General features: G+C 40.3%; 1 protein-coding gene across 7 annotated transcripts in view; it reads right to left on the bottom strand.

Moving 5' to 3' along the window:
* Nucleotides 1-14,521, bottom strand: part of MBP (myelin basic protein) — a 110,739-nt gene that overhangs the window by 48,277 nt on the left and 47,941 nt on the right. For all 7 annotated transcript variants that reach the window (XM_088052984.1, XM_088052954.1, XM_014254920.2 and 4 more), the window contains exon 3: nt 5,939-6,029. In XM_088052984.1, coding sequence (XP_087909110.1) covers nt 5,939-6,029 — 91 coding nt within the window. The remainder of the gene's footprint in view (nt 1-5,938; nt 6,030-14,521) is intronic.

The raw sequence follows: 14,521 nt of genomic DNA on the forward strand, positions 1-14,521 counted from the left end.
CTCAGTTTGCAAAACCCACTTTATGATGTGTAAGATACACAAGATTCAGCCCATTCCCCAAAGAAAAGATCTGCTGGTAGGTATAAAATACCACACCAAAAAGGGAAAGCTGTGAGCCATACCTCTGAGACAAACTGCACAAAAAATTGCATACGGGTTTTTTATTAAAATGTAAATCTATTCTTTCCACTCAGAAAGCTAATCCAGGGTTGCTGTTGTAATCTTGATACATCAGTGGTCTCTGGATGAAAGCAGACAGGCCAAGTCTTTCAAGAAACTGGGAAAAGGAAAGAGAGTTAAGGAAAGTGGAAATATGTGGATAGCTGGAAAACCAGAACCATTACTTAGCTTATAATGAAAACCAACAGGATGCTAAATTCGCCCATTTGCCTCTCAGGCAAGAGGAAATAACTGCACCACGGTAATAACACCTATTTTAGAAGCATTTTCTGTCTCACCAGATTGATTTTTGTTTGGTGTAAGCTTGCCATTATTTTACATTAAAGTCATGGCTTGTGTTCCACAATTGATCGTGTTTACAATGATAGAAGCTTCCCAGTAAGATCACTGAACTGCAATAACCCTCAGCTTTGAGCCAGCTCCTGGCAGGACTGCTTCACCTCCTGATAAAGGCCTTGTGCCTTCCAGCTCCTCCCTTCACATTCTGTCCCCTCCCCTTTTTAAGCAAGAATCAAAAAGCAAAAACAGGCACAAGAAAAGAGTGACATCCATACAGGTATAACATACAGTAATTTACATTCCCAACTTTGTAAGCGTATGCTGTAAGACCAGAATACAAATTCTCTCATTTTCTAAGACAAACTTTATAAACCACCAATAAGAAAAAAAAATAACCAAAAAAACTCCAAATTGGCATTCAGTGCACAGCATCCAAAAATTCCTGTGTTTCAATGCAGTGGGACCATGTTAAGGAAGACCCACAATGAGCGTGACTGTGTCTGTCAAACCACTACAGATGGAAGTCTCATGGAGAGAGAAGTTCTTCATCCTGCGTGGGTTTACACAACTCCCCACAGGACATTCTGTGTGGAACACACAGCAGCAGCCATCAGCATAAGCAAGAATCAGAGTGAGTCAGGGTCACTGTGGAACTGTGCTGAATGTACATTTTCTTGCTGTATCTCTGAGCTCTGCACACAAAAAGATTCCTCAGGACATACCCAGTACTGCAGCTGGAAACAGCAGAATGGCAGATGGTGCTGAAAAAGCTCTACAATAGGATCTCTCCTTTTTGAGGGGGGAAAAAAAAAGTGTTTATTTTGCCTCTTTTTAGTTAAAAAAACCCCAAAGAACAAACAAACCAAAAACCAAAACCAACCAAACAGAAAAACCCCAAAATCCAACAACAAATAACCAACACACAAAAGCCCACCACCAAACCCAAATAACAACAAAAACCCAACACCTCACAGTACAACTCCAGGCACACAGCATGGACCCCTGGAAAGCTCTAAGCCAGAAGAAAAATGGCCACATCCAGATACAATTTTAGACCTGATCTACCAGATAAAAAAGGAAACCTTCTGGTTTGAAAAGATGAAGTCCTACTCTGTTTCCCCAAGGAAGATGTATTTTACCATGAGGGTGGCAAAACACCGAGTGCGTTACCCACAGAGGTGGTGGATGCCCTATCCCTAGAAACAGTCAAGGTGATGTTGGACAGGGTTCTGAGCAACTTGATTTAGTTCAAGGCATCCCTGCCCATGGCAGGGGGTTAGGACTAGATGGCCTTCCAAGCTCCCTTCTAACTCAAAATATTCTGTGATTCTATCACGAAAAGCTACCACACTTTGACTTTCACTGCCATCAGAAAGTGGAATACACAATATACAACAGTTCCCCCTACAAAAAAATCTTGCTTGTAATTTTATGCTAATTCAATCCCACAGGAAAAAAAGAAAAAAGTGTAATTAAAACTCTGCATTTGTCATTTTCCAGGTTAAATTAATAGGGGTTGCACCAAAGAAAGGAAGGTCCAATCCTTCCAGTGGTCAGAATGACAAGCAGTTTTCCCCCCTCCTTCTGCTTGACTGTTGTAGCATTGGATCAAATAAACTTCTGAAAATATCCTCTGGAAGTAAGAGAAGCTAAGAGTCCCCTCCTGACCCATTTCTTCAAATGCACAGCACCATAGCCAGCAATGTTCTTCTCTTCCTTGGACTGAGATGTAATTCACAATCCTTTTCTGACTACATACTGGTTGCAACAGAGACCATGTTGACTACGTGCAAGTTCAACAGAAGTTTGTAGCAAGCAAGACATTCTAGCTCCACACCACAGATGCATATTCAGTATATATCAGACAACAGAACTCTGTTGGATGCCACAAGAAAATCCTTTCAAAAGGCAAACAAAACTAACTCTTGTCAATTCAGAATTTCATAGCTGCAAATGCCATCACTGTGATGTCTTTTCTCTCCCAATACCCTTACCCTTCTGCTTCATTTCTCCACTCCATCCTCCTGTGCAAAATGTTCATTGCCTTTGAGAATCAGCTCTCTGAAATATAAGACACACCTGACTTGTTTGTTTCATAAAGCAGCTGGTACAATGTGACTTCATGATTGGCAAGGTCATTTCATCTATACCCCGGTCTAAAAACAAATATTAAAGAGAAATGAAAAAAAAAGGCCTCCTAGAATGGTAATTCCCAAATTTAACCCATACAAAGAGGAACAACAGGAAAACAGACATTTATGTGTGCACAAATGTCCCTTTACGGTAGTGGATCAAACCTTGCTTGAATTTACAAAGAATGCTACCAGGTCTAGCAGACTTGAAAGAGAACGCCACACTTGGCTCCTTACCATCGTGATATTTTCAATCAATAATAATGTGTTTGCCTCCAAAACCTGGGCCCAGCTGATAGGGACTACAGAAACCACATTTACTCTGAAAGGACATATTTTTTTAAAAAACCCTGCCATATTCAAATGGTACAGTTCATCAGGTATCTTCCGTATAACAATCCTTAGCTGCTCTATCTATTCCATGCGGAATTCCTGAGCACAGAAAATTCCCTTATGCTGAAAAGTCATTATTGCCACCTGGTCCAACGCCAACACCAACCCTGCAGAGCGAGGAGACAAGCACAAATCAAGGGATTTCTGCCTCCTTGCTGAAGAGCCTTGGAGCTGGCAGTGCAGCCTTGGTGGCAGCCAGGGGCTGGCAGCTGCTGCCACCGGGTGGCTCAGCGACAAGGGACAGCCAGAGGTGCTGAGGACACGGCTCCTGCCAGCACCCAGAAGAGGCAGGCGGCTCCCAAGCGATGCTGCCCCTCTTCAAAGGGGGCTCAGAGGCCTCATCAGGCTCCTCTGCTGCCCGGGCTAACCTTTCTGTAAGGGGTGGCATTGTCCAGAGAGAGCTGGGGGAAGGGGTCTCTGGGGAAAATAAGAAAGTCAGAGAAGAGAGTGATCTCTGTGAAAAGGGAAGGCTGAGCTGCATCCTCTCCAAGAGACTGGAGGCTATTAAAAATTCTTCAGAAGAGGGATTCTAGTCAAAGCTGGAGCTATAAATTAATCAAGTATTGGTGCACAGTGGATGCTCGGTATAATTAGCATCACTGGGGAAAAGGAAAGAAGAAAGAAATGAGGGTTAGCTTGAAATAGATCAAGCCAGAGGGAGAATAACTGAGCAGGATCTGTAATCATTTAAGTCACAGAACAACAAATAACTCACCTAGGGAAAACCACTTCAAACTTATTCTTTATCCCTATAAGAGGTAAGAGTATTTTAAGAAATTTTCCAGAACTGCAGGGAAAGGCATATACAGCAGTCATTCTCAAGACAACATGAAACTTGTATCTGTCTAAATATTCTCCCTGATTCTTACTACTGTGGTTTCATTTGCACCTTCAGTCCACTTTGATTTACTCACTTGACCAGGGTAAAAGAAGATTTAGACAGACCTCATTTGCATCATACTTGATCTTTTTTTACCCCCATTTTGACCTAATCTTAAAATTAAAAAAAAAACAACCCAGACTGACATTTGGAAAATGGTAGGAGGGTTGATATAAGATACTGTAGTCTGACTGGTTTTGGGGTTGGAAAGAAATTTTCCTCCTTGTTGTGTGGAGTTATCAAAGGCTGATCAGTGTCTTGTGTTAGATAACCAGCTCAGTTCACGGATTCAGAACATGGAAATATTTAGCAGTTAGTAAATCATTAGCTTTAAAGACCACATAGCACGCTGCATGTTGACTTTCTTCAATTAAAGAATTTGTTGATCCAGGATATGGATCACTGGATGGTGAGTTTAAACCTACCAACAGTGAACTTCATACTTAATTCCCATCTTTAAACTCACAGTTCCCACATGGAACAACAAGCCTGACTAACTACTGGGTTAGCTCACTGGAACATGGGAGTAGTGATCAAAACACACAGAAGGTTTAAATGCCTGAGATTTTGCTGGTAGAAAGAGGCAGATGGAGATCTCCTTGCTTTGCTGTCTCCACCCTTCTCACAGAAAGGAAATGAGAGATCTGCACTGAGAAGGGCACAGTTTGAGATGCACATTACACCGTGCCATGGGGCTTTACAACCAGTCATACTGGATCTACTGCAAATAACTGGCAGAGCAAATGGCACGGAAATGAGGTAATTACCCTCAGCACCCATTTAATAAAGTTGAAAGCTGGTTCTAAAGTCCACTTGTGGATTCATCAGAAACTGGCACCATATGATCAGTGCTGGAAACATTCATACCAGGGATTCAGGCTCATGTGCCAATTGCACTATATTATCTCACCGAGAAAAGATGATTTCAAACAAAACCAGTTCAAGTGGTTTCCTTATATAGTAAGAAAGACTAATTATCCATGCTCCCTTCCTTTTGTACCTTGAAAGAAAAAAAAAAAATCCTTAATCCCTATGGTATTCAAAAATATTACACTCATCCAAAAGTCTTCAAGCTAGTCAACTTGAGTAACATCCACATGACCAGCCCTGCCCTAAACTCTTCTGCATTAATGTTAGACTACTGCTTCTTTATTGGAGTTCTATTAGCCTAAAATCAACCTAAAGTTCTAACAATAAGGTTTCCTTTATCAGGAAAAGGTGCTTCACCCAGTGGGTGGTGGGGTACTGGAACAGGCTCTGCAGGGAAGCGCTCACAGCACCAGGCCTGACAGAGTTCCAGAAGTGTCTGGACAATAAAGGCACATGCTGTGATTTTTGGGGTGTTCTGTGCAGGGCCAGCAGTTGGACTTAATGTTCCTGATGGGTGCATTCTAATTCATCATATTCTGTGATTCTATGATTCCCTGACTCTTTTCCAAAACTCAATGCAGAAGAAAAGGTCAAATGTGGCTTTCAGATAAAATAATAAAAATATCAGCAAAACCTATATGGAGAGCAGGGAAGGGATTCACAGGAAAATACCAAGAGAAGCTCATTTAAAATCTAGGCCTCCAAGAATTCTCAAAGGTCATACAGTCTATCCTTCTGGCACAAGATGATTACATCAGTTTAGACAGTTACTTGTCTAACCTGTTTTTCAAGGCCTGCACTGCAATGATGAATCTGCACACTTTCCAGATGATGTATCACAATGCTTTAGTATTTGTTTCTGTACTTCCCTTCCTGACATTTGATCACATCTTTCTTTTTGCAGTTTTAAGAATCTACTGCTTATCCTCTCCGTTATGGATGGAGAAAAGTTTATTTTCCCTTACTGCATAAACCTTTAATTTTGCCAAACACTTGGATTCAATCTTTCTCCTCCTCAGAGATTATTTTAGACTGCTGAGAGCTCTTTGTTTTCTTCTTGGTCCTTTCCTCCATCTTTTCAGGTCTCTGTACAGCCTGCACTCAAATGCGGCACCTCAACATTAAATATATCAGTAGATCTTGATGTGAATTCTCTTTGTATTAACACATCAAATAACATTTTCCACTTTTCACAGTAACTCACCAAATACTTCATTATCCTCTGATGACTGCTGTGTTAGCCTGGCTGCTTTTGGGCTGTCCTTAGCTGCTTCCTCTACCTTGGTTTCAGCATTCTGTAAAACAAACATTTACTGAGATTAGTTCTTCTTTCACAACTCTCAAACAGAAACACTCTTCAGACTTTTTAATTAATTCTTATATTTTTGATTAATACAGGTGGTTTTGTTATCTTTGCTATACATATGTAGTTTTGCAAAATATTAAGAACAAATACTCTCATGAAAGCCTGATTTTTTTTCCTTTTGAGTCTGTTCTAATCTGACTAGACTACATAAATTGGAGAGTTAGAAAAAACATTTAAACAAGAAAGAGCTCTTAAACCATAACAGACTTGTAAGTTTCCACCTTTCCTCTTCATATTTAATTTTATTTCTGTTGACGTACTTCATGTTGACTTAGTGAACCAAGAGATCAGAAGATAGTACACAAATATTTCTCCTTATACAGCAAAGGCAAGTGAGCTAGAGCTTCAAATCTTTAACCAATTAATGAACTTGACTGTTTAAAGCATAAGGATTTATCTGTTTCTGAAAAAAGTCTGCATATTAGCTACCTGGTGTTAGACTGGGCCCAGAGATAAGTCAACAACTTCAGCACTTAACTTTCCAGAAGTTAAAACATTTCATTCCCTATCTAGAAAAGTCTGAGGAAAACATAATCTGTGAAAAACTGAGATTTAAATATTTATATTGCTACTAAAGAAAAAATAACTCATGTTTTAAAAATGTTTTACTTTAGTACTCAAGAGAAACATATACACAAGCTTACAGCAATGCAGACAGTAAATGGCATAAGCAGTCAGCTGTTGAATGATGGATAGGAAATGACTGATACAATATTAAATATTACTGGAAAGAGTTGACAAAGGAATAAAAGAGTAATGTTGTCTGCCTATGCTTTTTAAATGATACATATTGCTCAATTCAAGCATGTGCTCATTTGGAAGACTTTGTGTGATGTTTGAGAAATAAAATTTTTAAACTCTGACATATATTTGAAAAGACTGCTATACAATCTGTTCCTGAAAAATTACCATCTCTGCTCTCAGAAACATAGCACACTTGTAAATTTCTCTTATTAATAACAATAAGGAAGGTGTCAGAAGACAGGTAGATTAAGTCTGTTAACCTCCCTATAGAACAGAGGAGTGCAAACTTAAGGGACATAAACTCAAGAGAGTTTGAAGCAAGACAGCAAGAATTTTCATAAAGAAATGAAAGACAGACCTAGCAAGCCTACTGGTGTCACACAGCAGCTGACAAGAACCAGGAAAAGCAGAGAAAGAGCCTCAGAGGAACAGTGCAGGTCCTTCCTGAAGCAGGAAGGACATGCAAAAGGATGCTACACTCCCTCCAGGTACCAACATGAGTGTGTCCCGTGCAGAAAACCCATCAGCTCAGTACCTCTCAGAGCTGAGGAGGGAAGCCAGTTTTAGCAGATGCTCACCTCAGTCTGGCTTAACTAGTGTCCCTTGGGAAGATGGAGGGACCCAGTCAGAAATCAGTAGTGGCTATGCTGGGAGACAACTTGCTTTGGGTAAACAACTTCATGATCAGCACAATTAACTTAAGTCCTGTCCCCCAGAGATATAAGCTGTCAGTTGTGCAGCCACACAGTGTGCAATGCTGTCCACTTGGACAAGGGACATATGCTAAGGTTGGTTGACAGGATCACCTGCATTTAGAGGCCACTGCTTCTGTAAGCTGTAAGGACTCGGGTTCTCCATCGTATTTTAGTTGCTCTATAGTGAGCAGCAAATCAACTACATCTTTGCTGTACAGAGAGATGGAGAACAGCAGTCAACTCTGAAAAAAAGCAGAAGAGGATGTCTGCTACAGCAAAGTAAGTCAATCCCAGAGGCAAAGAAAAATACTAAAAATAGTGTCATTGTGGATGAGACAGAATTAATACATTTAGATGATCAAAAGTTCAGGGCTTTCCCAAATGAAGGGGACAGCTGAACTCCTAATAAGAGCTATTGCTCTGGGCTTGGTAAAGACAGCGCTCATTAGCTCCATCTTTAATTCTATTCCATCATATTTAGTGTATGGTAAAGCTGGCAGTAGAGGAGGAGAGGGATTGCTGCTCTTTATGCTCTTGTTCCTCTTGGGGAACAGCTGAAGGTCTGTAACCTGCAGCAAGGCATCAAGAGCAGCAGCAACAAAACACTACCCAGCAGAGACTCAGCTGCACCTGTGAAACGTGCTGTCACGCCAAGCTCTTACCAGGGAGATGTTTGCATCCCTTACTTTGAAAACAGGATTTTGGCAGTCTCAGGGAAGTTAGAAAGACTGAACCCTGAGACATTTTGGTTTGACTTAAATCACTGTAAAGAACTACACAGCAGCTGTGCTGTCTGCTCCCTGAGTAAGGCACGATGTTGGTGTTGACAGATGCCAGCTCCAAGATGTTAACAGCAAAGTTGTGTGAAGTATTGGCCTAAAACATGACAGTGTATGGTTGGATATAATTCTGCTTGGCATGCCTTCTTAACCAAAATGCAAACTTCCAAAATACTTATTTTGCTTTATTTTTTCCATGGAAGAATCTCACATTATTATCACATTATCACTCAACACATTATTTCTGGCATATATAATATTTGCATTACCAAAACAAATACAAGACATATCACTGCAAAAGAACAATCAATGATCCAGATGCTGATCAAGCCAAGCTGTATTGAAAAAAAGTCAAGACTTGGTCAGTTGCTTGATTCTTTTTTCTATGGTTCTAAAAATTTTTAAGCCTCTCCATCCTTGCAATTATGAAGAGAAAAAGCTGAAACACATTCCCTTACACTGTCTGAGCTGTGCCAGAAGAGATTCTTTACCTACAGTTATAGTGTGCTTTGGGCTGGTTATAAAAATAAAGGCCTTTTGTACATAACAGAGTAAACATAATTCTACCTAGCTCTTTCAGGTTGAGTATTCAATACAATTTCAGAAGTGATGGGGAAAACAGATTTATTTTACAGTATCAGTTCCCAGAAGAGTAGGTAATACCTGATTTTAGCATGAAATAAATATTATATAGGCCTAAAATCACAAAAAAACTGTCTCCCCCAAAAAGCATCTCCTTGACTACTCATGTTCCAAAATACCATAAAATACCTAAGGAGCAAGCCAGCAGCTACTGCATCATAACAGCTGGTGACAGACTAGAACCACCTCTATTATTTCATAAAGCAGTTTCAAAATGAGATGTGCACGTACACTACAGCTCTACATATGTGAATATGTGCATATACAGCTGCTCTTCATTCAGAACTGATAAAGATTCAAATTGCTTTATAATCTGCCTCAGTTTTATAAGATATTTTTCGCCCACTTTCCACTGTAGCTGTCTCCTGGTGCCTTAGGACTCAGTTCACCTGTTTTTCCATTATCCACCATGTGCACACCACAGTGTCCACATTTAAAACTTTGATAGGTAAATATCCAAATAACCAGCAGCTGTCAAAATATTTGCAACAAATGAACAGCAATATCAAAAATGTTACATATACACCCATTAGTGCAAGAAGAAGCTATTTTTTGTTGCTATCAGTGCCTACTTAGATGATCTTTACTTACATGGGAAATATTAAGATATCCTGAGTTACAGTGAGCTGTATTCTGCAGGTCCTACCATATCAGGCCATGTTAAAAAGTGCAGTGAGGCATATTACATTTAGAGAAGCAGCTAAGTCATCAAGGAATCATAGGCCTTGGAAATGGAAAGTTGTACTCCAGAGTATTCAAGCCAGCTTTTTAACTATGTTGCCATTTTTGCATACTAGTTAGGAAGGGCTTGTTTCTTTTCCTTTAACCATAAAGCTGTTATGCAATGACTTCATTTTCTAAGTGATAAAACCACACAGAAAAGTTAAAGCTTCTCATCAGAGATAAAATGATTATTCAAAAAGTGTTATGTCCCAGTGAGAATTAAAGAAATCCAGCATGAAGCACAGCCATATTGTCTGTGCTTTCATTCCTGCCTTTTACAGTCTACTCCTTTTCCTTATTGTATGTACTTAGCTAGTATGTGTAGCTCCATTCCAATGGCATGAGTGAAAACAGCTAAAATTTCCTTTCTTTTCGGAAAAGTGTCATACAGGCATCGAAAGCTGCAGCAAGACAACACAGACTGAGTGCATCAGCACCTGCTTTGGCAGCACAGACATTTCTCCAGCTCCTTCTGTCATTCATTCCTCCCCACATTACCTTCCCTTCACAAAACCCAGCAGCACTGGGGGCATGGCTAAACATTTGATTCTTCCCCTATGCTGCATCTACAAAGCTAAGATAAACAACAGGCACCACGTCAAAAGACAGACAAGAGTTTCTAGTGGATAAAACCTGTTTTGATTGGCAATAAACCTTCATTTTGGAATAGCAGAAAAAGAGTAAGATGTTCCAGGCAATAACAATCTGGATAATCTAAACCATATCCTTAGCAGTAGATCATACTGCTTCAGACTCAGCAGAAGAACTCTGCAAAACATTCCTGATTTCCCACTTCTGCAATGATACTCCCCTGAACTCTACCACACAAGGCTACCTCTCATTTAATATTCATTAAATGTATGTATGATGTTCAGGCTACAGTATACCTTCAGGACAATCTACACATTGTCTCTTCTCAGAGGTAACTGATTTTCCACGGAGTTCCATGGGGAAACAGTCAGAAAATTCTTTAGAACATGAATATGTGCTCCTTCAAAATTGAGACAGTAATAGGATTGAGAGACAAGTGTCAGTAAGTCTGTCAAATGCACAGATGTTTCTCTAAATACCAAATACTGCTGCAATGAGCAGGGCAGGATCCAAGTCAATCTTAAGAGTCATAATTTTCCTGTGTTTTTTGTATTCTTCATCCCCATATTAAGTTTTAATAATGTTGCTTTCATAAAAGCTGGAGAAATTCCTTGCTTATTCATATCATAAGACCTCAATCAGTTATCAGAATTTTTAGCTCCTGTTCACTGAGAGGAATGTCTACACATTGAGTTAACACAGTCAAACAGATGAGATGCTGTGGACAACACTTATTAAGCAGCAGGAATTCATGGAATGGCAGCTGGCCCTCTTCAGGTGAGCAGAGATCTCCTGGACCTGCATTAACAAGTATGTTCAAACATATTCTTGAACTCAACCATTAATTTTCTTAAATGTGCAAAGTTCCCAAACGCCTTTCCACTGATACAGAAACTCAGACACACACTAGCAAGCACCAGGCCTCTTGCACTGAGGGTGAGTAGTCAATTTTAACAATGTCATACTGGCAGATTTGTACTCTTCAAACAAGACCACTGCCATCATTCAGGACAAGGTTATGCCAGACTGAAGCTGGGCTCGTGCTCTCTACACAGCTCCAAGCTCTTGAAAACATTCCAGGAACTCCTATACCAGTTTGTTCTTCAGTCCCCAGTCCCCAGTTCTTCCAGTCAAGAAAAGGATGCAAATTTTATCATTAATTTTTGGTTAAATAAAATAACTCCTTTAAACATCAAGCAAATCACAATCATTGTCTCCAGCTTTCTATTACATCTTATTTTCTCAGTTTAATTTTCATTTCTACAGATTTTTACATGCAGTTTCTAAAATGCAAGACTCACAGTATCCCCTACTTTATAGTTATGTAATTATTTTTATGTTCCCATGCATGTGTCAAAATCTTATTTAAGGCATAAGAAAGAAAGAAACAATGACAGGATGATGGAAAAAGGGCTAGAGTTTCCAAGGACAGTTTTCTGTTCCTCTCAGCTTCAACAGCACAGTGCTACTGCTGCTGTCACCAAAGGAGAACTTCAAAAGGAGTTGCAAACAAAAGGATTCTCATCACTAACCCCCAAGGCAGACCAAGGCACTTTTATAAAGGTCTGATGTGCCTCAAACACATCACCCAGGTCTTTGAAGAAACTGATTCAGTCTCTTTTGAAACTTTTAAATACCAAGGGGTTGAAGTAAAAAACACTGAATTCCTATTAAAAAATTTGCTACATTCTGCATTATGGTTCCACACTATTTTGCCACATGCAAAACATGCTTCTTTTGTGAAGGTTGTTTTAAAACTACTTCTGTTTCTGGAGAAGTTTCACAGATTTCCCAGAATATTCTGAGTTGAAAGGGACCCACAAGGACCACTGAGTCCAGTCAAGCCAAAGGCCCAAACTGGGATTGAACAGATGACTTTGACTCTGTGTTCTTACAAACTGGGTAAATACAGATAATATCTCACCTTTAAATGCTTCTGACCACAATGGGGTTCTCCTACTTTCTAACTGAGGTCTCTTCAGCTCAGAATGTAACAGACAAAGACAATTAGTGGACCTACAGCGTGCTACTTGTCAGCTTTTACTAGTCCGCACAGTATTCCCCTATGCTGAGGACAGAATTTCAAGCGTGCAAAAAGAATAAAATGAAGGACTACATTACTGTGTCTGTACAACTGACAGAGACAAAAGGCATTTGGGAGCAAAATGTTAAAATGACAGTGTCCATTTGGGAAACAAAAGTAAATAAAAACCAGGTCAGACAACCCCGTGCAAGATCTAAGAGTTTTGCACTAATACTGTGAACTGAAAAAAAAAATTATCCCAGGTGCCCTGTGCACAGGGAGAGGAAAAGCTTTGTAAAGGACTTTTTACTCTGTAGGTACTCTAAGATATTGCCAGGATCAGGAATCCTCCTAGAACTGCAAGGAATTTGCAAAACAAGTAAAGGCAAGACACAAAAATATGCTGTGGGTCAATATTTTCAATTTCAAGCAAATGTCTTTCACTCTGTGCACATTAACCCTGAAACTACATAGGAAACCCAGATGTGAATCACATCAAATTCAGACAAGTACATGCGGGGCTATGACTTGTTATTTGTCTCTGCCTTGTTATTTCCCTGGTCCTAGAGAGCAGAGCAACCATCACCACACCAGCTGCACGAGCAGTGCAGTGGCACTCATTCATGAGATGAAACTATGAAGACCAATACAAGGACCAATACAAGGACCTACACCCACACTTGGGAGCACAGTGAGGTTCAACAGCCTCCAGAACACCCGACCTGGAACTAATGCTATTAAAGAACATGTGATACCTGCTTTGAACCCAGGCAGGTTTTCTACAGCTCCACTGCAAACAGCATCTGGCAGGCACATTGATGGATGCAGCTCTTGACCTCACAAATCAAAGAGAAACCGTAACAACACTCAAGGGACAAAATCAAAAACCCGTACTTTGGACACCAAGCACAAGAGCATGTCCCTTTTACAAAAGGTGTTCAAGCTGATTTCCAGAATAGTTTGAAAAGTGACAGCTGTCGATATCAATGTCTTCACAGACCACTCATCATCTTGATCTCATCTGAGTGCAAATTTACTTTCCTTTAAGCACTTATTTTAGCCACATGCTGAAAAAGTGCAAATATTTCACTCTGTTTTTAAAGAAAAGGATGTGGTTTAAGTCATAAACACAGTGTTGATGCTGCAGCCTCAATCCTCGCTGTACCTCCTTAAAAGCTTCATAAATCCATCGAGCAATGTCAGTGCCTGGCCCCAGCAGACTGGTAATTTTCAAATGCCACCACATGAGGTCTTTCTGAAGGGCTATAACCAAAGTGTACAACAACAATCCTGTTTTATTCACAGCTAATGAGAGCACTTCTATATTCCAGCAGATTGATAAAATCTGAATTCATATATATGTGTATATATCCAATATACCAGAAAAAGATACTGAGCATCTGATTACTCATCTATTGTAAGAGCACAACAGAGATGCAAAAAACTGGCAGCTACATACAGAATGATACCCAATAGTTAACAGGAAGAAAAAAAACAAACCAAAGCCATTTTAAAAAAAGTGCAAAATAAAAATCCACTAGCCAGGGAGAGAAGATTACAAATATTTTTGGCTTTTATCCAGGTAAAAAAATGCCTTTCAACCTCATACATCGAAGTTCTCATATCAGAGGTCTCAGTTTGCCAGTTTGCAGTGAAGAAAGATCAAAATGATTTCTGCGTAAGTAGAAATCCTCAGTCCTGAATCCTCCTTAGGGGCCTGTGGAGGACTGAATGTGGCAGTAAACCTGGTGATTTGCACCTTTTACCCACAGGAAGAGATGCAGAAGGGGTGGCAGCTGTCTGTGGGGAGCACAAGGCCCAGCAGGGCACTGAGCAGTGCCACAATCCTGGCTGGGAGCAGGGTCAGGAGGGTCCCTGCAGGGTTGCTGTGCTGTGCTGCACAGCTGTGGGTGCACCTGCCCAACGCAGCACTGAGCAGCAAACAAAGCAAAGGCACCCACAGCTCTTGTACGCTTCCCGGCGGGCAATCTAGAAACAGCTGGCCACAAAGGAGCACATCTGGGAGACTGCATGAACCATTCTGAACCATGATTCAGTGCAGAAGTCACCTGATATCATGATATACAGAGGAAAGGCTCCAGTCCTTCTGCAGAGTCCCACCAACCGTGGCTATGTGAGGCTGCAGTGCTGCATTTGCATGATACGTATGGTTGTTTAAAAAAATAAAAAATGAGAAATCAGGCCTGAAGCAGTGTCCAAATCT

The sequence above is a fragment of the Pseudopodoces humilis genome, chromosome 1 (assembly GCF_049639895.1).
Source record: "Pseudopodoces humilis isolate 2021_Gansu_Grassland_sample_001 chromosome 1, ASM4963989v1, whole genome shotgun sequence".
Classification (NCBI taxonomy): domain Eukaryota; kingdom Metazoa; phylum Chordata; class Aves; order Passeriformes; family Paridae; genus Pseudopodoces; species Pseudopodoces humilis.